Here is a 26,845-nt window from a genome sequence, read left to right as displayed (position 1 = left end):
ACACTGGTATGTAACTGTGGTATAATTAAATATACCACCTTATCTTTTGATTGCATTGCCTCACGTTGCACCCCAATGCAGAAAAAGTACATTCATTTATCTTACTAGGTGTCCTCACATTTTAATCAGAACTCACAGCCGGAAATTATGAAACTAATCACCTTAAACAAATAACAAAAGATTCTTAAAAGACACACTCGAGGTGGCCATACACATTAAATGTAATTTGTCCAAACCCACTGACTTGAAATTTTTCTATATCATCTAATTTGTATGATCACCTCCTGACTCTCCTCCAATGGCAGTAAGGGTCTGGCAATAGGTTTGCAATGGCCTATTCCTTTTGCTCTTGGGGGATTAGCTGTTGTCATAAATGTCGGCACTGGCTTGCTCCACTCTCCACTTGCGCAGTCAAGTATGAATGTGATGTGGGCATCAGAAGAGATAGCTGTTGGCTGAACCAGTGTTCAACCAGCAGCCCTCTAAAATGTATAGACAGTTTTAGGGCTGATATGGAAAGCTTTAAGCTCCAAGTTGTATACAGCTGTAATTCAACCCTCTGAGAAGTCTATAGAGATATGCTGTAGTTCTAATTTAATATAGAGGCAAATGGAATCTAACAGTCTATTGAATGTTGTATTATGGAGGTATTCTCTTCTAGAAGTATTAGGCTGGGCTCATATGACTGTACTGTGATAAACTGCGTACAAATTGCAGTATTTTACCGGGGCAGGGAACAGCGTATTCCTGCGTATTTTCGCGTTTTTGCGTGTGCATAAACAACGTTGTTTACGTACGCTGTCATGCACTGGCTTCCTGGTTTCTTCTTTTTTTTTAACTTTCTTCTCATGCTTCTTAGCAACATGCATTAAAAAATGCTGTACATACGCAATGTAACTACGCACAATGTAATGGCGTACGTACTGCATTCTGAACGCACCCATGGAAGACAACAAGCTTTATGTGCATAGTATGCTGTAAAATGGAACATGCTGCATTCTTTTTTACACACATAATATACGCAATCAATGGAGCAATAAAAAACAATGTAGTTTCAGTGAACCCATCACCACTTATTATGCGTGCGTATATTGTGCGTGTAGTACGCAATTCAAATATGATCGTGTGAGCCCGGCCTTACTTTTAGCGGAAAATATCTCTATAAGGTCGCCTACACACGAATGGGTCGGATTCCACATGCGGGAGCCCACAGTGGAATCTCACCCTGTGCCCAGCCAGCGACCACACGTACCTGTCATTTTTCCTTTTTCGTCTGTACTGCAGATGCTCCACACAGCTCACCGTCAGAAATGTGCAGTACAGATTTCCTTTTAAACTCCTGCTTTTCTCGCGTCATCGCCTAGTGATGACATGGAATCTGTCTCTCCACAATGTCAACTTCGGAAAAGCTGCAGGTCGGACGGCCAATGGAAGCCGTCGGCATGGAACCTGTGCAAAAGTAGAGCATGCTGCATTTTTTTTCTGTAAGTGAAAATTCCCAATGCCCTTTTGGTTTGAATCAGTGCGGAATGCCGCGGATCATCCGCGTGAGAGACGATCGCCGATTTCGCAATTCAAACTTGGTCATGTGCAGGGGCCTTATGTACAGCGATAAGAACTCTGCATGCACCACACTGGTTTAAAACCTTAGTGAAGACATAAAAATGTTACCCTTTTTCTGCTAAGGAGTAAAAAGCAATGCTATAAAACTAAATTAAATCTACTAGTAAACACAAATATTTTTTTTTAGGCCTTAATCACATGTTTTGATAAAGTCAAAACCCAACATTGTTCTTTATATGCACCTAACATCTTATATCTACGCCTTTAATAAATCAGAACATTGGAAAAAAAATAACCCATAAAATATTAAAAAATGTATATTTTTGCCTATGTAGATAATAGATTACATAATTCCATTCATTTAAATCACTAGGTAAACATTATTCGCTGCGATCTATCACCACAATATATTGTATTACCACTAAAGAAATAAATGTCCTGTTCATGCTATGATTACTGTATTGGAGAAAGGTAGATTAGGCAGCGATAACTGAGGCTTTTTTTCCCCTCTGTGCATGATCTGTGACACTTCTTGGAAAAGATATGAATCAGTAACTGAGCATATGATGGCTTTATTCAATCAATGAAATCCAAATTAGTTGTGGGAAACATTTCAATTGTGACATTATCAAAACATAAAAGAAGAAAAAAAAAGAGAAGACTTCGAAAAAAACTCTGAAGGCAGATGGGTGTCAAAATGTTGTAGAAATAGACACCAATTATTCCATTTGTGTGTACTCTACCATTTTAAACATAAACCTTTATCGTTCCAAATCTCAATCTAGAATTCAAAAATATACATTTGGAAGCAAACTGTTCACAAGATGTGATTGTAGCATTACATACACCTACAGAGCATAATATTTACCATCCTACAGCCAAGGTACCTGGTTGAATATCTTTTCATGATCCTGTTTTCCTGAATTACCTTCATTCTAAAAGTTTTATTCTTTCCATTTATCAGATACTTCTCTGATTACAATATAAAAGGTGTTCCTAAACCATAACTTTTGTCAAAACAGGACCTCAAGACCTTTGGCATGTTGGGAATATGATTTTTTTTGTTCACCCTGCAATAGCTACGTGTGCATTAGCTATGTATTGCTCTGCAGCATTAACTCAATGCAGCTGGCATCTGTCAAAATAGAAACGCCTACTTCAGACGGTTTCTATAGAGGATGTCAGTACAAGTGGTACTGCATGGTGTGTATAACATTTGAGAAATTGCTGTGTTAACATTAGTGGTCTGCGAGGAAAGAATTTGAAAAGAAATAGGTACGAATGAAACCAGTGTCCCAAAAAGATTAAAAAACATCTCATGTTCTTCTCATTAGCCAGAGAAATTAGTCCATGAGATTTCAGGACTCTTCCCTATAACAATTTTCGTTGGGTGTCTTCATGACAACGATAAGGTCCTCGCCCACCACTAGTTAGCACAAGCCTATACCTAGTTTGAATCCTTTCAACAGTCTCTTTACAGAAGTGCATGGATCCCTGATTGTTCACAACTATGATGTGGTTGTCAACAATCAAGGCTTGTATTACCCCAGTTTGTATCCTTAATTTCAATAACTACATAACATCCATGTGATTATTAATTAAGGACGATCTATACCATACAAACTATCCAGTTTTGTCTAATTTTATTTGTTGTGTTCTGCTCCAAAAGAAAGTTAGATTAGGGGGAAAAAAAATGAAGCCCTGATGCTGGAGACCACCGATATTTTAATTATAGAGTTGGTGCTAACTTTGACTAAATTAAAATGTTCTCCACATCAGGCAATGCATTGGTCATCCGACTAAAAAATGTTTTCTTGTGTCGCCCCTACCAGTAATGGATCAGCTACATCAGAAGATTTATTCTGGAAACTTGATGCCCTACAAACCTTTATTAGAGATCTCCACTGGCCTGAAGAAGAGTTTGGGAAGCACCTTGAGCAGCGCCTTAAGCTCATGGCGAGTGATATGATTGAGTCTTGTGTGAAAAGGTACAAAAATAGTTTTGAAGAAACTTTTTTGTCAAAAGGAATTACTGAAGCAATGCATCAGGAACGCTGCCTTAGTTTAAGGCATGGAACTCAAGCAGAGTATTTTTCTATGTGATAGGCAGATTTTGCTGAAAATTTACCAAAGATTTGATCCCACTCTGTCACGAGGTTCATGCTGCTCAAACCAAAGGCAGCATGAATCCAGGACAGGGATTTTTTATTTCAAAAACCAGCAGTGTTTCAGAGTAAATATACTTTGAAGTTTGACTGAGATGTAAGCTCACGGGAGCGGGCTGCAACGGCTCCTCCCCCCCCCCCCCCCTGCAGCATGCAGACTGCCAGCTCTCTCCCCATACACAAAGAAGGAGAGAGCTGGCAGTCTTCATGCAGTGGGTGAATAGATTACCTGAAAGTGCTGCGGAATAAGTAGCAAGTTTTATTTTTTTATTTTTTAAGTTAAGTGACCCCCCCCCCCCCCCCCTTCCCCAGTTTTGGGACAAAATTCTGTCCTGGGACTGGAGGGGAAATATAATATCTGCAGTTCTTCTCTGCTGCCATTCTGATCTACTGTTCCAGGTCCCATTTTCGGCTATCCAAGATAGCTGACATAATTTTCAGACTACCTAATCCCCTACAATTCTTAAGTATTGCTAGATTACCAGTGCAGTATACCTGCTCTCTGATAGGCCTCAGCTGCTCACATGATCAGCACTGGCCAATCGTAGAGCAATGCATAGCGTACATTAGCGTACGTTAGTAGTTGCTGCAGTTAGATTGCTGCAGCCATCTTGGATGGCTGAAAATAGGATGCAGAACCGTTGGATCGAAGGAGAAGCAATATATTTCTCACTCCTTCCTGTCCCAAGAAAGAATTTTGCTCTGGGACTGTAGGCTCATATTAAGGTCCATTTACATGTAACATTTTGTGTATATTTTGTATATTTTTGGTGCATAGTGATTAGCAATAGATCATTTCTGAAATTGTCAAAGCTGTAAAAATGAAGTTTGCATCTTTTATCCGCTAATTATAATTGTTTACGAGCTCAGCAGAATTCTAATCCAGTAAAAATACGTTACAACAATCAAACGATATCACATAAAAGAGAATTATGACATTTACATATGTCTAAGCATATCGCTATCATTGTTACAAGTGGTTACCATTGGTCAATTTAGTTTGATAGTTACCAATACTTGCTATGTATATAAACTATTAGAAAACTGCTTTGGAGTTGAAAGGGTAATGCTTCTGGTCTAGTTAAGTAGTGGGATATGATATCCTATGTACAGCACATACTTTATAGCCCTGGCATTGAGATGAGTGAAGGAGTCTCTCAATGGGTGTTATTGGAATACCTAGATAATGCTATTAGTGCATCTTATAATACAGATTTTCTTTAGGAATTCAATATTTGATTCCATATAATCTTAAAGGGGTTGTAGCAGAATACACAAGATAGGTTGCAAAAGTCTGATTGGTGGTCGTCTTACTGCTGAGACCCCCACCAATCTCAAGAATAAGGGTCTGATGCCCCCTCTTCTTATTATTACTGGCATACTGCACCTCCCCACAGTGAGGAGGAGACTGAATAGGCAGCGGTCAACCTCATTTTAAATGGGACTCCTTGAGATAGCAGAGCGCCGATACTCTGCTATTTCCATCAGCCTCATTGAAATGAATAGAGCGGCGGCCATGCATGCTTGGGCACTGCTCCATTCAATCTAACATCATTTTGGGTGGGTGCGGAGAGCCCACAGTGACAAGTAGTGTAGGAGACAGAACCCTTGTTCTCGCGATTGGTGGGGGTCTCAGCAGTGAGATCCCCTCCGATCAGGCTTTTATCACCTATCTTATGGGCAGGTGATAAAAGTGTATTCGGGTACAACCCCTTCAAGCTATCTGAATTAGTAATTCACTCTAAACATCAATGGTAAAAACTGCATTTAACGAACCTTCGACTGATACAACTTCAGAATCTCACAAAAAGGCCAGCAGTAAACTACTTATTTCACGCTGTTGATCCTGTTTATTTGACTTCTTACGATAAATGAACACTTATTTTGCTATCCGCCCCCTACAGCATTGTATGTTTTATTTACAGATAACATTTAGTAATTAGTGTCCCCATATTTCGAATGGCCCAAAGCAGAAATATTTAATCTATCATTTATCACTAAGTGGCTGCCGAAACGAATGGTCCCTTTAATAGCTGGAAGCCATTTTGCTGTGCAGATAATAAACAAATATTAGAATTTTCTAATCCCATTTAACACATATATTTACTCTATACATGGACGACATTCTTTTAATAGACACCCATAAATCTTCCTTTATTTACCGCTATTGTTACAGTTATTTATCTGGACAGATCAGCATAAAGCAGTGGGCTAGCCATATAATCATAGCTCTTCATAAAATGCAATTATCTAATTTATTCTTAAATATGTAAAAGTATGCAGACACTACAGGCTTTTTTCCGCTGTCACAAATTTCCATTTGTTTCTTGAGGCATATTATGAATCTGATTTGTTAAGAATATCTGAAGACATACATGATCATTATTGGCATCTAAGAAGAAGACGGCAATCTAACCGCTTGGAACCTAATTGAATTTAATCATGTTGGGCAGTTATCCGGCAGAGGAGACTTAAGCTGTAATTGTTATTTTTGTGGGGGAAATGGATTAAAAGATCAAAAACAACAGTAGATGGGAACAGAAGGATAGCAAAACTATGACAATATAGCAATTGGTTTTCTCGTTTTTGCAGTCAGCACATTTACAGTACAGACAGATATTGCTTTGCTAATGCTGCGGGTTTCATTTGTACTTTGTTTCACATCTTGTTGTGCATTTAAGAAGAAGTCATCTAAAAAACATTTCCTTAAACTGCCATAATTGAACAGAACCTATTATTAAAAAAATGCAGTAGGGCCGGCTTTCTTTCTGTATTATGTCCAACGCAAAGAAGGGTCGGGCTGATTCTCTTCTTCTCAATGGAAATAAAATACCTGCACAAAGCCTATAAAGATACACCTACAATAGTTACCCATACATCTAAAATAGCTATCAGTAGAACGCTTGTTTGGCAGCTACTTCTTTTGACTCCACCATACACATGATTCAGCTGAGCTTTCATGTGTTTTCTATGGGGACTATGAAAAATGCAGTAGTAAGACACCTTTAGTGGCAGCTTATCTCAAGAACAGCAAAGGAATTGGGTGTTGAAATTCAGTCTACTCGATTTTTCTGTCCCTTGACACCATCTGTTGGGGGCAACCCAGAAGGTCCCCATACCTAACTGACCGGTTGCATCAAAATCCGTGGGTTTGGATCAATCTTGTCTAATGTGTATGGGAGCCATAACTCTTTGCAAACCAATTTTTGATTCAGGGTTTCCTAGGGGGGGGGGGGGGGGGGGGCTTTCTCTTTCTGCCATTATACAATGGCGATGTCTGCTGGCCAGTGCCAGTACTGCGGTATGTGACATGCCGGAGGAGCCCCCGACAACAGAGCGGCCAGTAATCTACAGTAAGAATACCCTGCCGGACGTCTTCCGACATCGGAGCTGTACAACCTTCAATCAGAATGTTTTCAGAAGTCAGACAGTGGATTGGAAAGGGTTAAGTTTAACTGCCCTTATTATTCATTTATGATTGTTTAAAATGTTTGGTCTAATTTTAAGTTATAAAGGGACACTAAGGGAAATTGAAATTGGCTTTTCATTTAACAAAACTACATTTTTACTAAGAGTAGTTTTCATCAATCTCCTAAGTTTTCTTAGAAAATCCTAAATAATGAAACATTTGCAACTCAACAATGAACAGTTGGGAAATTTACACCCCTGTACACAGATGGTCTCTGTGATCTTCTTACCGTAATTAATGGCCTTCAATGTACCCAAAGAAGATAAAGTAATTATTTTCAAATATAGAAATTTGGTGACACCTTGTTGTAGGGTACTGTATTCTCAGAATAATAGAGCCACACCCTATTGGTAAGGGACTGTAAGTAAAATGTGAGCAGCACATAAAAAAGGTTTTAAAAATTCACCAAGATTGAAAGGTCAAGCTAATGTTAAAATCGCTTGTAAGTGAAGGGAAGAAATTAAATGTTATATTAGGGTACCATAGTTTTATGACAAAAAAATAATAATTGAAATTACTATATAATACTATATACTAATAATCCTGTTAGCTGTGAAATATTCTAAAGATCAATCCTTTGTCTTATATGGTACCTTGGGCAAACTCAGGCAGTAGCAGTCATCCTGTCAGGGAAGAAATAGACAAATAAGTTACATCACTTTATTCACATTTATATGACACTGATTTGACTTATAGGGGAGAGCAGGTTTTCAGATACAAATGGGGAAGTGTTCTACTTAATTATACATAACTTACTTTTTGTAGTTGTCCTAGAACTAATTGCAACTCTAGATAAGGAATATATCTTATGCTGGAGTGTTGCTATTTTTCCCGCATTTATATGTAAGCGATTTGACTAATAGGGGAGGCTAGGTGATCACAACAGGGAATTTGATTTTCCCATATCTGGTCTCTCTTATTAATTGGATGGCTCTTATCTGTGAAGGAATTATTGTGTTAACAGGTATATATTAGGACATTATGCATTTGCATGTAATAACTGTCCCCGTCATCGTCCCACATTCCACATGCAATCTGACTTGCTTCAATGCCTAATTCATCAGTCATAACAATCCAACGTGGTGCCTGTCATGCATTATAAATACGAGAGACCTTTTCATATAGTCAGACCTATTGTGCTATGATGAACAAGGGCCCTAAACAATCTGGCTGTGTATGGGGAGATATTGGAAATTCTGGTGACTTGGTATCAGACAAAGACTAGTCCTTGGCCTTGGTCATGGAAAGGTGCCCGAAAATGAAAAGATAAGTGTCAGGCAGTTTGTCATGGCAATCCCCCTCTACAAGTTTCTTCTCACTGGAGCCACAGACAGGTGCCACAATTCCCCATGTCTTACATGCTGTGTTCTGCCCGCTTCACGCTAGACTTCCTGTGCTCGCTATCTGCTCATAGGGTGTGCCTTAAACTTGTCCTTCATGAACCACCTTCCATTTTGCAATTAGTGCCTATTAGCACTTTATGCAAAACGATCGCTGATCTTTGAATCTTTTGAAAGATATCTGTGTGTGTAAATAGGCCTTAAGCAATCGGTTTCCTACTGCCATTTATGACAAAGCCCTTGTTTGCATTATTCTGGTTCTGACCCTTGCCTGACTTATAGACTAATCTGACTTCTGTGCCCCCCAACCTCGACTCTGCTCTCTGTTATTCATTATTGCCTGCCCTGACCAACAACCTGGACCTCATTATTGCACCTGGACCACCAGCATTAACTGCAGCCTGTCTTCCTACCACACTCCTGTTCAGACCTTCAGGCACAACCCCTTGGCACAGTGCAGTATTTAAAAACTATACTACTGGGACTATCTGTGCAAGTTTTTCTCATACCCCTCTTTTTCCAAATATGTGGCTTTATCATCAAATATCCAACAGAAGAGAGAAGGGGGTTACAGTGAGCTTTGTTCTTCAGAGATGAACCTGCATGAGGATTATCCATAAATAGATCATTTAAAATCTTTACTGGAAATTCTGTAGAACCATACATTTTAGAACCTTGCTGACTTCATTTGAAAGATCAATAAGACCATCCATGGATGGTTTTCATTCTGTCCTATTGTGGGTTTACACTATCCCAGAAAAGAAAGCACTCTCCAAACACTCCATTTTCTTTATCATTAGTGTCGGAGTTTTAGACTACTTTCAAAATCTATAAACAAAAATGTACATGCCACATTTTGGTAGCTTTATGAGAGTAATTCTGGGTTTCTTAGGGCCCCCATACACATTTGACTACAGTCATCCAGACCTGATGGGACAAATTGATTCTCATATGTGCATGATGACCTCCCAACTTTCTCTCCGATAGTTGATGTTGGGGTAAAGAAGGATGCGGCATCTTGAAATTCAACACCAGATTTTTGTCCACCCTGGAACTAAGCCACCACCAAGCTGCCTAGCTGTAGTGTTCTCCAGTGTCCGCATGTAAACTACATGAACTCTTGGCCAAACCAAGCTTTCGTGTGTGTGGGGAAGCCAGACGAAATAGCTATTAGCCAAATGCTCAATTGGCCAACAGCTGTTTTTCCCGGCTCCTCCTTGTACATAAAAGTTTGACTTGGACAAGACTTCATAGGGTTTGAAGGTGTATGGGCCCCTTTAGCCAATTACACTATATATTTGGGTGTCCAGTAATTTCATAAATTCTTTTGTGCAATTATACTTAGCATACAAACTACAAAGGGCAATATGATCTTTGAGGCATTATCATAGGAACTGATAATAACTGATTATTTGTTAAAACTGTATAAATGCAGGGGTACACAAGACAATATGATGTAGCAAGTATACCAGGGCGTTCACTCAAAGTTAATGTACGAGATAATGTTTTTCCTTTGGTTAGATTGTCTGTTTAATATATCATAATTCAAGTGGTATTAACTTGCACTGATCTGTTGTGTTTCGCAGTCCCCAATGCTGAGAGTATATTGTTCCCGCACAATACTCAACACAAGGACTTGGAAACCAGATCTTGGTCTTGTGCTCTTGCCACTTTCTAATCACAGAGGGAATCCCCACAGTGGCATTAGTGTCAGGCACACCTACCCTCTCCACATGCCAAAGCTTAAAGCCCAGTTTGCACTTGATCGATTCCATTTGCACCCTGAGTTTTCTTTGAAGTCATAGGGAGCAGATGGAGCCTTCATTGAGGCAATTAGAGCACCACAGGAAGCACAAACCACCAGCTGCTCACAGGGCTGTATGTGCCCAGAATTAGCAAAGCACTTTTTAAGGTAGCACCTCCGTCAGCAGACTGCAGCCACATACTGAGACAATGCACTGTCTGCAGCCTATGAAAGCTGCTTACCTATTTCCCTATTTAGTGTTAAGTTATTGATTGATGTTAAACTGCCCGTGTTTCGCATAGTTAGAGTTAGATTAGATTTCCATTTATGTATGTATTTTAAAAATAGGTCAAAATCAATAGAAAAAGAACTTTGCAATAAATAGGTTAAAAGCACTGCGCACGATGAGGTATTTGCAGTCGTGCTTGCCAAAAACATGTACAGTGGCTATATTCAATTTTCCTGTCATGTTTTAATGCAATAGATGCCTAAATATAAGTAATATACTTACGGGGAAAAAATTATATATACATACTCAATGGCCACTTTATTAGAGACACATATCCATTAGCTCATTGAACCACCTTTCACCTTCAGAACCATAACAATTTGTCATGGTAGTCATTCACAGGTATTGAAGGACCCAGATGTGCCAAGAAAACATTGCCATAACATTATTCCACCTCCACCAGCCTAAACTGTTGACACCTGACAGGCAGCGTTCAAGGAGGGTTCATCGATTCATTCTGCGTGGCCAAATTCTGACCCTTCCATCAGCATGTGGGAAGAGGAATCTGGATTCTTCTGATCAAGCAAAGTTTTTCTACTGCTCAGTATTCTAAATTTTGCTCTCTTTTGCCCATTGGAGATTCACCATTCTATCGCTCTGGCGCTGGAACTGGCGCCAGATGTTATACTGCATCTGTGCTAAAGTTTGATGATTGGTGCAATCAGCCACATTAATTGTAACACCAGCATTGTATTTGGCTGCAATTTGCATGATTGTGTGCTCCCCATTAGATTAACTTACCTGGAAATCTTGACCCATGTGTTTAGAAGTATTAACATTAGTTACTGTATAGTGAGTGATACCACAGTGGGTAGAATATATTCTGTGTTAATTGATAAATTAATAATTGCAATATTAATACTCGTCTTTTATCCCACAAATCTATGTTTCCATTCTTAACAATCTTATATGCAGCCCTGGGTCATAATCAGCTGTCAGTCACTCCTCAGGTGGATTGGCTCATAAAGAAAAGGTGGCATAAGCATTTAAGAAAAATAAGGGGTGGAGCAAACCTAATACTGTCAGAGGCTTGAGTCCCAGATGAATATCCAGGATTCAGAAGCCTAAGGCCTCCTTCCCACGAACGGATTTCCGCCGCGTAATTCGCGGCGAAAATCCGCTGCGTTGCCCGCAGCTATTAGGTTCTATTGAACCTAATAGCACAATGCTCACGATGCGTAATTCCACCGCGGAATTACGCACCGCGATTTCTCCCGTCCTCACCCGCAGCATGCTCTATTTTCTGCGGGTGAGGACGGGCTGTACGCACTGACGGCTTCCATTGCAGTCAATGGAAGCCGTCCGTTCACGCTATCTCCCGCTGTAACCAGCGGGAGATAGCGTGAAAAAACGCTTTCCCGCCCACCGCCGCGCGTCATCTGACGCCAAATGACGCGGCCGGCCGCGTCACGTGACACGCTCGGTGACGCGGCGGTGGTGGGCGGTGACGGGCGGTGACGCGCGGCGGTGGGCGGGGAAGCGATTTCACGCTATCTCCCGCAGGTAAGTATAGGGGCTCTGGGGGGCGCCGTGACGGGCTTCACAGCGGAATATTACGCTGCGGAGCCCGTCACGCTCGTGGGAAGGAGGCCTTAGAGAGGGTTGCAAAAAGTAGATAATTAAGGTGCTGCCAACAAGGTGGACCCACCAACAGTGGGCGAGTTAGATATGCGAAGACACAAAAAATGGTATCTCGGCCCCACTCCCCAATAAAGCTCATAAGACAGTGGGATAAAATATCCAACTTCTCTTTTATGAAATAAACTAAAAACCAGCAGAAGATATGCATTTCAAGGAGAATCCAAGCTGGGTAGGACATCACTGTTGGGACTGGAGGGATATGGACCCAAAAGTGCTGGTGTCACCAGGCGCAGAGAGGACCAGTGCTGGGAACACCGGGGAAGAAGTGTTGCCATATATTGGAAGGAATAATTTATTTAGGATGAAAGTTGTTGCATGTAGAGTAGAGTCAGCGAGAACCTCGAACCTTGGGTGATATGTCTTGGCCAAACCCACTAAAAGAAGAGGGGAAAAGTGTGCTGCAGACTGCTAAGGCAGCAGAAATGCAGTTCACGTAGCCGGCTCAAGGTTGACTCAGCCTTCCATCTTTTCAAGGTCGGTAAAATGAGTATCCAGCTTGCTAGGGGGTAATAAATTACCAGAAAGTGCTGCCGAATAAGTTGGGGCCATACAAATAAAAAGAGAATGGAAAGAAGGAAAAGAAAAAATGAGAAGGAAAATGAAAAACTTTCTTCTTCTTTTTCCTCCTAAATCATCCTTCTTTTTCCTCCTGTTGTTCTTCTTTAACTTTGACTTTAAAACAGCTCAAAAGTACTTAATTACATTTCAAGGTAATGGGAACTTGTCACATCCCCACAGCACCATAACTTAGTTTAGGGGACGTGTCAGGGAGCCGGGTGATGTATTTTTTTATACTCCCCTGCTTCCATAATCCAGCGCTGTCACCTGGTGAAGATTGTGTGGCGCACAAAAAGCTGACTCTTTTCAGTTCTCATGCATGCGCTCTCCCATAGACTTGAATGGGAGAGTGAGCGCATGAGAATCTGAAAAGAGTCAGATTTTCATGCCACGTGCCGACTTCACTGGGTGAGAGCACTGGATTGTGGGAACGGGTGAGTGTGAAAAACACATCACTCAGATCCCTGACGCATCCCCTAACAGCACCATAACTTTGTTTTACGCACCAAGATAGGAGATGCTGTGTTTGTTTTCACGCGTGAAAAAAAAATGCAGATGTGAATGGTCCAATAGAAATTAATGGACTTTTAGCACCGCGTATTATGCACGTGAAAAATACATGCATAATTCGCAGTGGCAATACGCCCATATGAGTGAGACCTACGAGTGTGATACAGGGCTTTGAAGACTTAGTGTTATATACCAGTTTTAGGTGCACTAGTAAAGTTCTAGTTTTGTTTGACCAAACCAAACTTTTCAAACGTTTGCTCATCAGTAGTTACATCAGACAAAGAAGAAAAAGTTGTGAGTCTTTCTGTTTAGAATGTTCTCATAGTTATAATGCAGCACTATCCACATTCTAATGGAGTTGCATTTGGTGGTTTTAATTTTTGCCCATTGAACCAAAATTGAGAGCCCTGTTCTCAAACTGCACTGTGGATGCTTTTGGTGACGGGACTAATCTTTAGGTTTAAAAGTCTTGGTACACGAGGCCCCTTGTGCAGATAATCCCATGGCCGAGGGTAAAGAAAGGAGAAAATGTCTGATTTGATGGATCTGCCAGAAAATCAACTGCACTGGGTCTGTGATGTTGGTCAACACATCTACCGACAACCAACGCCCCTCTGAGATAAAGTGGATTGCTCTGAACCTACCATTGCGGAGCCAGAATTGAAACCCGCCAACTTTTAAGCTGGGGGGAAGGCCGGGTTACCTAGGATGGGAAACAGGGGTGAGGGCCTCAGTGAAACCCCAGGCTGGTGGAGAACCCGAGATAGCACTCTAAGAGTGGTTTCTATTGTAGGATGCGACCTAATCTCAGCCGGGATGTCTCCTTGAACCCAAGGGAGGACCAACAGGGGTATTAAGGAAAACGTCTGCTCCATTGAGATCCACTGCTTGCAATCCGAGTGCCTATGCCAGTCAACCACTCTCATTAGCTGGGGAGCCTGGTGGTAAGCCACTAGATCTAGGAGGCCTAGGCCTCCCCATAAATAAATCTTTGTTTGCTAATTAACTTTACTCCAAAAGGAACAAAATCACATATCTCCTACAAAGCTAAACCAGAGACTATTCCAACAAGAAGAGGGTCTCATCTGCAGACAGCTGTTTTGGGGCTGTTGCCCCTCGTCAGTATAGAGTTGGTTACTGGTTAGCTGGATAAGCTGAATTATATAAATATATACACCAGGCAGCTACTGCTATATAAGTAATAGGAACTAAAGAGAGAGACTTTATCTTCTTGTGTACAACCAGATGTATGGTAGATGTTGCCGTCTTTAATGCACATTTTTGATAATGCTCATTCTGATACAAAAATCTCTTATTTTTGCACAGAACTAGAATTGCATTTGAAGTGAAGTTGCAGAAAACCAGCAGATCAACAGATTTCCGGGTGCCTCAGTCAATCTGTACCATGTTTAATGTCATGGTTGATGCAAAAGCACAGTCAACAAAACTTTGCAGTATGGAAATGGGACAAGAGGTAACATTCAAGAAGTGAAATATTGTTTTCTACTTTAACTGTATATTGTTATTAGGGATCAATCACATAGGAGTATGTCGCCCGAGTATTATGCGCATATTTTTTCATGAGCTTGATTTGCAGTACTAAAGGCCCACTGATTTCTATTGGGCTACTTACACCTGTGTTTTTTTCATGCGCATAGTACGCAGCATGTTCTATTTTGGTGCACAGTATGCAGCAATATAGGCTATAGAGATTTAACATATGCAGGAAATATACATGTACATGCACGCACATGTGACAGAACCCATTGAAAGCAATGGGTTCTATCCACTGTGTATTGCACGCGCAAATTTTGCATGTGTAATACAAAGTGCAAATACGTTCGTGGGAATAAACCCTTAGGGTTCAATCAGATGAGCGCTGTTTTAGCACTGCTAACCAGCGCATACCACATGCTTTTATAGGAACCAATCATTCACATGGCCGATTGTTAGATGCGCTGAATCAGCGCATCTAACAAAGATAGGACATGCAACTGCAAACTCGCATGTCAGCTCCGAGGTGTGCAGAAAGATAGGGCATGTCCTATCTTTGCTGTGTGCTTTCCACAGGATCTGAGGTGAGTGATAGCACGTAGCACGCACCTCAGATTGTGTGAACGGGGCTACTTCACATAGCTTCAAGTAGCCCATTCACGCAATCTTTTCAAGACTATAGCAGCGCAGTTTTCTCACTGCTTGGCTGTGGGAAAACAGCGCTCATCTGAACAAGCCCTAAAGGCCTATTTACAGACACAAGTAATCTTTCAAAAGATTCAAAGATCAGTGATCATTTTGAATAGCAATAGGCACTAATTGTTATTAGTACTTTATCAGCTTCATTCGCATGCAAATGAGCTTCTGGGAGCTGTTGAAGAATTTAGCTAGAGGTCTGAGTTCTGTAATTAGCTCCACTTGAACAAGGGCTGCTAAGAGAAAACAATGTAATCTCTAGCTCCCCGTGGAGAATTCAGCACCATGGACAGCAAACACAGGGTGCGGTCCTCCTTATCAGCTGTTCTGCTGGCGGGGCTGACAGCTGAGAACAACTGATACAATGTTATCAGCTGTAATCAAAACATGGTCCTGCTTATCAGCTGTTCTGCCGAACTATGGTTTTCAAGCAGAACTGAAAACCGTCGTTCGGCAGAAAACTGAAAGATGGGCACATTTACATTCAACGATTATCGCTCAAAAGGTGGCTTTTGAGCGAATTTTGAGCGATAATCTTTCTGTCTAGATCAGCCTTTAGACCGATTTACAGCAGCGTTTTATTGTTTTTTTGTATTATTAACGTGGCAAGTTAAAATATTTATGTATGCACAAGTTAGGATTAGAACAAGTAATTTGTGCCACTGTCCTGGGTAGTAATGCGACAACAGTTTCAGGATAGGGCAGCAGCAGACAAACGGAGATGGAGGCCAGAATTTTTTAAATAAAAATAAACTTTATTAGACTGAAACTGGAATATTATGTCTTCTCCATAAGAGGGCTGCATAAACATTGCTAATGCCTTAACCAGAATTTAATGAGAACACTACGTCCCAATCTGAGCCTGGTAAGGCACTTCAGTCTCTCATAAAACTGTTCATCATTATCGTAACGCAGCACTGCTAAACAGCATCACTACTGTCCTCCTGTAGCTGTGTCTCCCCCTCTAGTGACACAGCTACTTCCCTTTATATGGTGCCTGGCTCGCTCCAATGCTGTTCCTAGGTTCAGGCCCCTCTATTCTCCCCCATGAAGTTGCTAATCTTCTGGGTGGTGATGCGCGATCTCCATCACCGTCACATCATCATTGTGGCATTGCTATGGTACATTGTAGCTAATAACAATACAGTGTCTTAGTGGTTTGCATTGTTGCCTTCCCGCTCTGGTGATTTGGATTTAAATCTTGTGCAGAGCAACATCTTGTGTGTTCTGCTTGTGTTTGTGTGGATGTTCCCTGGTTTCCTTGTGTATTCCAAGATAGGTTGATTGGCTTCTGATGAAGCGTTTGTCTGGGATAGGGAATTTAAATTGTGAAGCCCAATGGAGACAGGGACTGATGCGAATGATGACCTTGGGAGAGGGCTGCAGAACATTTTAGTGCTTTTAAGCAACCGAAATAAAATAGTAGCTCTTAAAGGGCTTTTCCAGAACTATACTATTAATGATCTATCCTCAGGATAAACCTCTAGAACTCAAAATCCTCTTAGTTGTCAAGAAAATACACATATTGGCTTTTTTGTCTTATGAAAACTTTCTTCACTTCATTGTGTTTTGGGTAGCACTAGTTACACATGTGATATTGAGATAATAAAGTTTACAATATGTTCTTTTACATGGGATGATTGTAAGGAGCTTAATTGTGGTCCCAAAGCTTATTGCTCCTCTGCTTTCACTCTGGAGCGATAATCACTCACTGAATGGAGGCGAAGTGCACCGGAGACCTCTTCTGGTAGCCCGCCTCCACTCACAGTAAACAGGCAGTGGTTCATAAATGAACGACTGCTTGTTTACATGGACCAATAATTGTTTGTTTTTTATCCTTGCACAAAATGAATGACAAGGTAATCGAAGTATCGTTTGCCGTTGGATTGTTGGCCATGTTTACACAGAATGATTTTTGTTCAGTTTCGCGTGATCCATTGATTACCTGAACAATAATCGTTCCATGTAAAAGGGCCCGTAGTACTTGGGGTTTTCATCACTGGAGCCGACTTAGTAAAACCAGTAAATATCGAAATATTTTCTACCCAGAAAAAAGTTCTTCTTCTACATGTGACTTGGACAACACAGCTTTGGTCAGCTTGAGGCATTAAAAACTGTAGATTCCTACCTTATATCTTGTTTCATTAATATATAATTAGCAAACAACAGATCTCATTGTCATCCATGTCATTTGTTGTTCTGTTGTATGCGTCACTTCTAACGTCTGTCCTTTACATCCCAAGAGACTCCACAGTTTTCTAGATTACTGAGCCTTTTCTGTCTGCCATTAAGTTGGCTCCTGCATATGTCATACCTATGACTTTTGAAGAAAGAATTATTGCTCTACACTGATGCTATCGTACTGTTAATTGTTAATGTTTACGGTTGTGTGATCCAGTTGTATAGTAACTCTACACTTTTTGAAAGGCTGTAATTATGTACAATCCAAACAATACCGTATTCTCAGCTTTCTAATTCCTTCCTCCAGTCTGGGGAAAGACTGTATTGTAACAGGTGCCACTGGGATTTTTTGGAGGTAAAGGAGTTAAAATTATAAGGTATCATTAAAATAAGTATATTCTTACCAAACAATCAATCATTGTCCTTTGTTTGCCACAGAATCCCACTTGTCTCACTTGAGATGAATAAAATGCCTTGTGGTATTATGTGGTAGGAACACGCATTGATCATTTTTTCCAAGAAAGTGAGATGTAAGAACAGAAAAGTTTAGACGTAAACTTCCAGGTCCATATTTACATACTTATATTAACAACCTAGAAATAAAACAAAATATAATTATCATTCAAAAACTATAGTTTGGATGATTCAGATCTTACCAAGCCCAAGAGAACAATATTCCAATTCTGATGTTAGGAATTTGAAAGGTCTTTGAGAAATAGTCATGCAACATTAAAGATGGTATTAGACTGAAAACCCATAAAATTGGCCACATACATAAAAACTACATTGTTTGATTGTTATTCCAATAAATGGTTCCCATACCAACCTGTTGGTGTAAGTATAGACTCATCTAAGATAGATGTCATGGGTGTACATAGACGTCATGGGACCCTATAGCAAAATTTTGAATTGCCCACCCCGAAAAAAAGAGGCAGCATACTATATCTAAAATGTGGTGGGTTTAGATACAGCAACTCAGTTCTAGTGTAAGGGAGCGTTCATACAGTATTATTTAATACTCTGTTGGATTCTGTTTAGGCCTGTGACAGCGGCAGAAAACGGTACTGTGACGGAACCAAGAAACAGAGCCATTCACTTGTATTGTCAAATGGACATCATTTGGCGTTCTTTTCACAAGCTTTCCATTTGTTTCAGTTTTCCTTGGTGTGTGGAATAATGTATTCGGCTACACTATTTTATACTCCAAATATAACAGAAACTTTATAAAACAGACACCAAAGGGATGTCTGTTTCACAATTCAAGTGAGTGGCTCTATTCATGGCTTCCGTATCAGTGCTGTTTTCTGCAGCTGTTATGGAACCCCTGAACTGAATCACAGAGCGTATTAAATAACGCTCCTTAGCTCTAAATAATACAGTCACCATATGCTCCTTACTCTACACAGTGAAAGTGTCTCGTCTCTGTGACTCCAAACGATAATACTGTGCCCTCTGTGGCCCATGATGTGCTAGTGTCCCCACCCTTCCCCTGAATGTCGGGCCAGCAGCAGAAGACTCCTAGTAACTTACAGTAGAGCTGCTCAGGACGTGTCTTTCAGTGCTGAGGCTATTTCTTGGCAATACTACCGGGACAGCACAGGAAGAAAGAGGAAGAGCAGCCTGCACAGACTGGGAACCCCATCCCAAGCAGCAGTTCTGTAATTACGGAAACTCCTGTGCTGATGGCCAGACATTCGGGATAATCGGCATGTGAGTCAGCAGTAGGCCAGGGAGGGGAGTCATTCAGCCCTGGGCTCCCCTGTCTCATGGGTCTCATAGCAGTTGGGTAGTCGGTCTACATTGAAGATATTCTACTGGTGGGTACATAAAATACAACCACTAAGGAAATTAAAGAAGAAAATCTCCTAGCAAGTCTTTATAGCCATCAAGAATTATGATGCCTATATGTCAGTTTTCTATAAGTCAGTACAATTTAAGTAATGTTTTTGAGGCTTCTCTTGAGACTTCCTCTTGTTTTGAGCAACTGAAATTTTATTGCTATAGAAGCATGGCTATGAGTGACTGCAGAGGTAGAAGTTATACCCTGACACTGAGGGGGTTCAAAGGCTCTTCTGCCACATAAAAAGACAACAGTATCAAAAAAGTATAGCGCACAATAGATATGGATTTTTCAGTGGGTCCCAGGAGCTTGAAGTTAGTCTCTGTATGCATATGCTTTAAGTTTAACATTTGTAGAGAAAAGAATAAAGCCTGCTTCTGGCCATCATGGCTCTTTAGGTGCACTCAATAGGTGATATATATCAAAACAGTACAGTAGCAAAAAGAATTTATAAAAAGTTCTGTAATAGGTTTCTAAAGTTACAAAGCCTTGTTATTGCGTAAAGAGGATCTGTCACACCCGCTGACAAGGAAAATGTGCTGCATTCTTTTACAACCATGTCCCAATTGATTCTATTACTGGTTTTCTTTGTGTTTTAGCCCCTATGATCGACCAGAATGGCTCTTGTTACTTTCAGAGCCTGACACTAGTCCACTTTCAAGTAGGTGGTCTCCACCGTACAGTATCAATTAAATGCTGTTGAAACTAGGCAGTGGAGAACACCCACTTAAGAGTGGACTAGTGCTGGACTCAAAAAATATCAGCAGGCATTGTGACTGAATTGCAATGGAATCAGTTGGGGCATGGCTTTAAAGGTATGCACCCATTCTCCTTGTCAGAAGACATAACAGGTCGTCTTTAAACCTAGATGACATGATACAAGATATGATATTTGCCTTAGACTATGTTATAACAGAGCTAATTGTTCCAGGGCCTCCACTATCAGTGGTTTCAATATAGCATAGATGGGCAGAACCCTGTGGGAAGAATGCTAGAACAGTGGTATGGGGTACTTCAGATAAGTAGGTGTGAAAAATAGATGCTGTTGGCCCAGTAACACTTGGTCGACCTATGGTCATATTAACGTTAGTGAGCAGGGAAGGAAATGGTGAAAAAGCTATTGCTCTGGTACAATCAGTTAGCGATGAGATATTCCAGTGGAAGATACCTGTGGAATGGTATCAAAAGAACACTTTACTTAAAACCAGCAGGTAATGCGTTCCAAGCATATGCCTCTTCATCAGACAGTTGGACAATATATGACTGTGAATCAGTTCATCCTAGTTCAAATATATAGAGTGATCGTAATAAGTGTTGGCCGGCGGAGGCATCCACCCTGATAGCCACTACTCCTATCCAGTCACGTGTAGTCTTTGAACATGGTTGTCCACAACTACGGTAGGTCCAGATTTGAGCCTGGGATCTCAGTGTTACATTGCAACAGTGTTGACCACTGAGTACGTGTGCTGCTTAATATTTCCAAGGCTGTGTATATATATAAAACTTAACCAAGCATGACTTTAATGGAAAGACAGCCTCCAAAAAAGTCCAGTAGACTGTGTTGAACCTCGACCTGGCTCTGCCTGGATCCATGAACTAGAACATTTACCTATTAAAATGTCTTGTATCCAGTAGGAAGATTTAATAATGGCTGTGTCCTTGAATTCTGACTTTTTAGCCTAAAAAGTCCTACAGTTTTGCACAAGCCATATTTGCACAAAAGTTTTGGACTTTTTGCTTTTTTTCAACTGTCCTTAATATTTTGTGCACGCCTTAGCAGAAGGGGTAGGGATGATCGCAGCTCTACAAATGTACTATAATTTACCCGACAAACTGGCAAAAATTCTAGAGCAAGTCTGTGTCAGCTATGAGCTTGATTTTATGGCACACGGGACAACCAAAAATAGGACAATTTTATTAAGAAGCATGCATATGATATCTTAATATATGTGCTCCAGTGTTTCCAAGATGTCTCAGGAAAATACATGGAATCTACACGCTGCAAAAAAGTGTCACTCAAATTAACAGAGAATCAGGCTAACGAATGTGTTGTGTGAAGCTGTTCTGAGGTAATGTAGCATAAGTGCTATGGAAAGTGACAGTTGCTGTGGTATGGTATTTTTAAAGAAAAGCTGAGTTGATAGACACATGAAACACATGGAAATTATCAGTGCATAAGTTACTGTCTCACACTGAACTATGTTATGAAGCAACTTTCAAAGTTGCTGCTTTTTAAATGAGTCTGATGTTCTGATCCATCCCTATTTGTCAAACTAAAGCCCACAGGGTGCAAAGTGAGTTAAAGCCATTGCTGAAAATCATACTATTTATGATAGTTCACATTAACATTAAAAATATGCCCAATTTTAACTGAAGTATCAAAGTTACTATTTAGTTGTCTTATGGCTCTTAGGGCTTAGTCACACAGGCGCATCGGCACCCGTGTTACTGCAGGTAGAAGACGGACGCACTTCAGGACGGACGTCTCTCTGCAGCGCCGGGAGAAAGAACATGTGACTGTCTTCATTGCCGATCATGTGTTCTTTCTGCAGTGCTGCGGGGAGTCGTCCGTCTTGAAGTACGTCCGTCTTCTTCCTGCAGTAAGGGCTCAGTCACACGGGCGCATCGGCTTGTATGAGCTCTTATTATATCCTGGCAATGTGAATTTGTCAAGTGGGCGGTTCTAACTACTCACTTTTAATGGGGGAGGTTGATTTACAGTCTGATGTCACCCATTGACAGTGAGCAGTGAGGATCGCCAGCTTGACAGATTAGTACACATAGCACCACCCATTTGTCAAGATTATGGTATTATCTTCCTTACTGAGTTCCTCTTCAGGTGGTAGATCTCAATGGCTGCTATAGTGTAAAAGAACTTTATTCATCTCTTAACAAAGTTCTTGATGTCTTCAGGAGATGAATTGTATCTAAGCGGATGACTTTAAGGTTGATCCACAGGTATTGGTACACTGGACAATGTAGACCCCTAAACAGCTGCTCTAATAGTATTTCCATACCCATAGTATATACTGTATCTACATATTAAGAAACTGAATAACAATAGTAACCAATGCTTATATTTAGTGATGGGTAAGCTTTTGAAACTTTTGGTCAGTTTGCCAAACTCTTGCAAAAAGCTGAGTTTTGTCCCAATCAGTTCAAACCAAATTGCAAGTTCATCAATACCCCTAAAACTAGTGTATAACACTATCTGAGAGCCATAAAAGCCATTTATAACACTCTCAGGCCTCGGACAGAGGAGTATGTGTTTTGTGCACTCAGAATGCATGCTTCAAAAAGAACCAATGGGTTCACATATGTGCAGAATTTGAAGCGCAAAACAGCGGCACCTAAAAAAGATAGGACATAGGTGCGCATTTTGTGGAAGTTTCCATTGACTCCTATGGGAACAGGAGTTAATTGAAACTCCCCGCTGCTTACAGCAGGACATTTAGTCCCCTCGGGGATGAGGGGACTTCCCAAGGGTGCCGCTAATGCCCGCGGGGAGTCCCCTAATCTCTGAACACTGTGACAGCACCGTGAAAGAATCCCCTGCCATAGCTGTCACATAAAAACCAGATGAAAACAATGGGATGAAGGCAACCCCTGAAACAATGATTTTTGGGGGGCAGTCTTCATCTGTATTCTGATGGCAGTGGATTGAAAAATTTTTGTCTCTAGAAAGTGCTGCCTGAGATATGCTGAGCGCTGTGACCACTCAGAGGCAGTGCTCAGCCAATCAGAGGCAGTACTCAGCTATTCATTGAATTCAATGAATGGCTGAGCGCTGCCTCTGATTGGTCACAGTGCTCAGCCAATCAGAGGCAGCGCTTTCAGGAGGCGGGGAGTTTTCAATCCCTGGCCACCAGATAGACAAAAGAAGACTGCTGGGGACCCAGGAGAAGAGCTGGACAGCGCTTCTAGGTGAATTAACTTTTTTTCTACAGCTATGGATGATTTTCAGGGTAGGGCTTATATTTCAAGCCCACCCCCGAAGATCATCACTGCAGGGGTTGCCTTCATTCCATTGCTTTCAATGGGGCGGCAGCAGTGCCATCCCTATTGAAAGCAATGCGATAGCATCACGGTCCCCACGTGGGAATCCCATCATCACTGAACACTGTGACAGTGCTGTCACAGTGTTCAGTGATGAGGGGACCTTCATAGAGCAGCTGCTCCAGTGAACGGTTAAAGTTTTATGCGCTGTACATATGAAATTTTGCCTGTTCCAATTAGCGATACATAGGCATGCAAAAAAACAGACTCGTCTGACCAAGGCCTGAAAGTGTTACACAGGGCTTATATGACTCCTAGGCAGTGTTATATCCCAGTGTTCCGGACTAGTGTTGAGCAAACCAGTACAGGGTTCTACTGGTTCTGTTAGCTTCATGTGCAATGATTAGACATTACTGCGTTTCTACTAGGTGAAGCATTTGTGCTTGTCCTTGGTGCTGAATCACTGAGTTTGAATTATAATCAGATCCAAATGTATAATTAAACTCGTATTTTAAGACTCACCCAGTGATCAAACGCTTAAACATTTGTTATATTTGTACCTACTACAATGCCCAAGAAAACATACTGATGAAATAACTTTTATCAATATAATTCAACTGATGAAAACAGATTGTTTAATATCACCCATAAGACTGAAAATTAGTTTTGCATTTCTTGGAATATGATTTCCATCTCATTACATGTGAGCGCTGGAAAGTTTTTACACTCACAGAAAAGAAAAACTCTTATGTAACACTGTTGGAAACTGACTGCAAACTCTTAAACTGTTTGGTCCCATATGGGAGAGTGATAGGGAAGCTTCTCCATGGAGCTAATTCATGTTACATTAGAGAATTGCATTATCAGCAAATCTCTGATATAATGTTATTATAGGAATTACTCTATTTGTAATCAGCAATGAGTTTAATAATGGAGCATTTAATCTAAGGGCAGTATTGGCAGAATACAAACTGTGGTAGCCTGTATTCTGAGAAAAGCCATGATGGGTCAAGTATGCAGTTGAATACCATTGTGAAATCACGTCAAAATAGGACTGTTTAAGAGTGGCCTTAGGGTACTTTTACATGGAAAGACTGTTGGGCGCTTAAGTGCCTGACAACCATCCCAGCGATTCTTGCTCCTGTTCTTTCACTCAGGAGTGATAGTAGGTCACTGAATCGCGGGAGAGTGTGGTGGAGATCTCTTCTGGTCGTCCGCCTCCATTCACTGTGAACAGGCAGTCTTTAAAGATGATGACAATGCTTTTCAATGCCATATTGGCTCCTTCATCTGGCCTTTGACAATAAAAGAAAAGCAACAAGGAATTTTAAAAGCCATGGGCAAAAGTGGCAGGTGACGTCATCTGGATCATGTGATGCAATTACATGCTGCTTATGGAGACTTTTGCTGTGCTGTTCGGAGGAGCCTGCTGCTATATTGACAGGCTGATTAGGGTGTTTAACCTCAGTACTCCTATCTACCCTGTGCCAATCTTCTGTACACCTCTTCCATTCTACACCATTGAACTCTTTTGTCTCTTTATTTCAGTTCATGTTTGAACAACTGCATGTTCACAATGAATTCAGGCAGGCAGCCATAAGATATCTTCTGTGTACTTTGCCACCATTCACTGAATGACTATGGCTCCTGTGTGATAGAGCACAGGAGCGAAAAATCTTGGAACAACTGTTGGTTGCCCAACAGTTGTCCCATGTAAAGTCACAGTTAGTGATCACTGCTGTACACTTTGTAATTGAATTGTTTTCTCACTTTATGGTACTCCTTAAGATACATGGTAAACCATCAGGCAACATCAATAAAGGGTACAGCAAAGGGCACCTTCCAACATAAAGTTGGCTCAGTTGACAAATGACACAAACTATTGTCAGATTTGTTCTTAAAGGGGTATTCCTATTTTGTAAAGTGTTGGCTTCTTTATTTGCAGGATCATGGGGGTCCCAGAGGTTTGGTCTTGACCTGTCCTAAAGGTACTCTTACATAGGATGACTGTCAGGCGCATAAATGCTTGACTGCCATCTCACAGATTATCGCCTGGCTATCGCTCCTGTGCTTTTACACCAGAGTGATACTTGTTCTGTGAATAGAAGTTGAGTGGCCAAGGTTCATTCCGACCCGCCCGCTTCCATTCACAGTAAATGGGCAGTTGAACACCCTGCTCACCTGACATTCAGGGAGCTGCAACACAATCCTGTGCAAGTGAATGTTGCAGCCTGCCAGTTTCTACACAGCCATGTGACTGAGTGTACTACTGTGCAGGGAAACCATAGAAGGGATTGCAACAATAAACCAGTGCTGCAGACCTTCCTATATCAGGATCAGTGGGGTCTCAGAGTTCGACCTCCACAAATTATAAAATGATTGAATGTCCTAACATTATGCTATTACTTTGTAAGATGAGAATACTCTGTTAAAGGGGCTCTCTCATAAAGACAATTCTTATTCCCATGCCCAGTTATGGAGTATGGATGTCATAAAAAGGAGTTCTCTGCTCAGGAACCAGAGCAAGGACCTGATAAGAGTAGTCAACATGTAATATTGCATTATGGCCAAGGGACCTCTCCATGGAACGATAATCATGCAGATTCTTGCTGGATCATGGGAATCTGAACAATAATCATTCAGTGTAAATGCCGGTGGCAACTGAATGACAAATGGTAATTCCTTCATCCTTCAGCTTTTGCAGGCTTAACAATCAAACGACGATTAGCCTGTGTAAACATGCAGTTGTTCATCTATGCACTAACACATCCTCCCTGACCATCTCCATCTCCCAAAGTAGCCCCATTTGCCATTCTGGAGTGTAGGAAACAGGAATCTATCTACCTGGGTAGCAGACAATTACAATAGGTCCAGCAACTTAGAGGCTCCTCTCACTCGGCATTACTGAAAACTTTAGATGTTGGAAGATGAGAGCGGAAACATTAGTGTAGACAAACTTTAACCGCATGCCAAACTATTTTGGGTCTTCAAAAATAATAAAACAGCAAATACTCACCTTATGAGTACCCTCCCTCTCCAATCCCATGCTCTCCACCTATTTCTGGCCTGTCTAAGCACATGATCACTGTGTCAAGTTATGGATCTCTGTAAAATTGAGACCAATATTTGTCCACAGTGATTACGTACTTAGATGAACATGTGACCACTAGACCTGGAAGTGAGCAGAGACTGTGGGGAAGACGGATGGGGTAGTGCAGCCTGCAGGATGAGGTGAGTATATCTCATTATTTTTTTAGCCTCCAAAAACTCCGAGGATGGAGGGGAAGGAGTGACAGCACACAAGGGAAGTGGCTGTGGTGGGTGGGGGGGCATTTTAATACTTTTGCAATGGGCACACT

General features: G+C 41.1%; 1 protein-coding gene across 7 annotated transcripts in view; it reads left to right on the top strand.

The window, feature by feature from the left end:
* Positions 1-26,845, top strand: part of CADPS (calcium dependent secretion activator) — a 483,917-nt gene that overhangs the window by 386,796 nt on the left and 70,276 nt on the right. For all 7 annotated transcript variants that reach the window (XM_066596628.1, XM_066596625.1, XM_066596629.1 and 4 more), the window contains 2 exons: positions 3,396-3,551; positions 14,606-14,753. In XM_066596628.1, coding sequence (XP_066452725.1) covers positions 3,396-3,551; positions 14,606-14,753 — 304 coding nt within the window. The remainder of the gene's footprint in view (positions 1-3,395; positions 3,552-14,605; positions 14,754-26,845) is intronic.

The sequence above is a fragment of the Eleutherodactylus coqui genome, chromosome 3 (assembly GCF_035609145.1).
Source record: "Eleutherodactylus coqui strain aEleCoq1 chromosome 3, aEleCoq1.hap1, whole genome shotgun sequence".
NCBI classification, from domain to species: Eukaryota; Metazoa; Chordata; class Amphibia; order Anura; family Eleutherodactylidae; genus Eleutherodactylus; species Eleutherodactylus coqui.
This window is presented reverse-complemented; position numbering and strand designations above follow the sequence as displayed.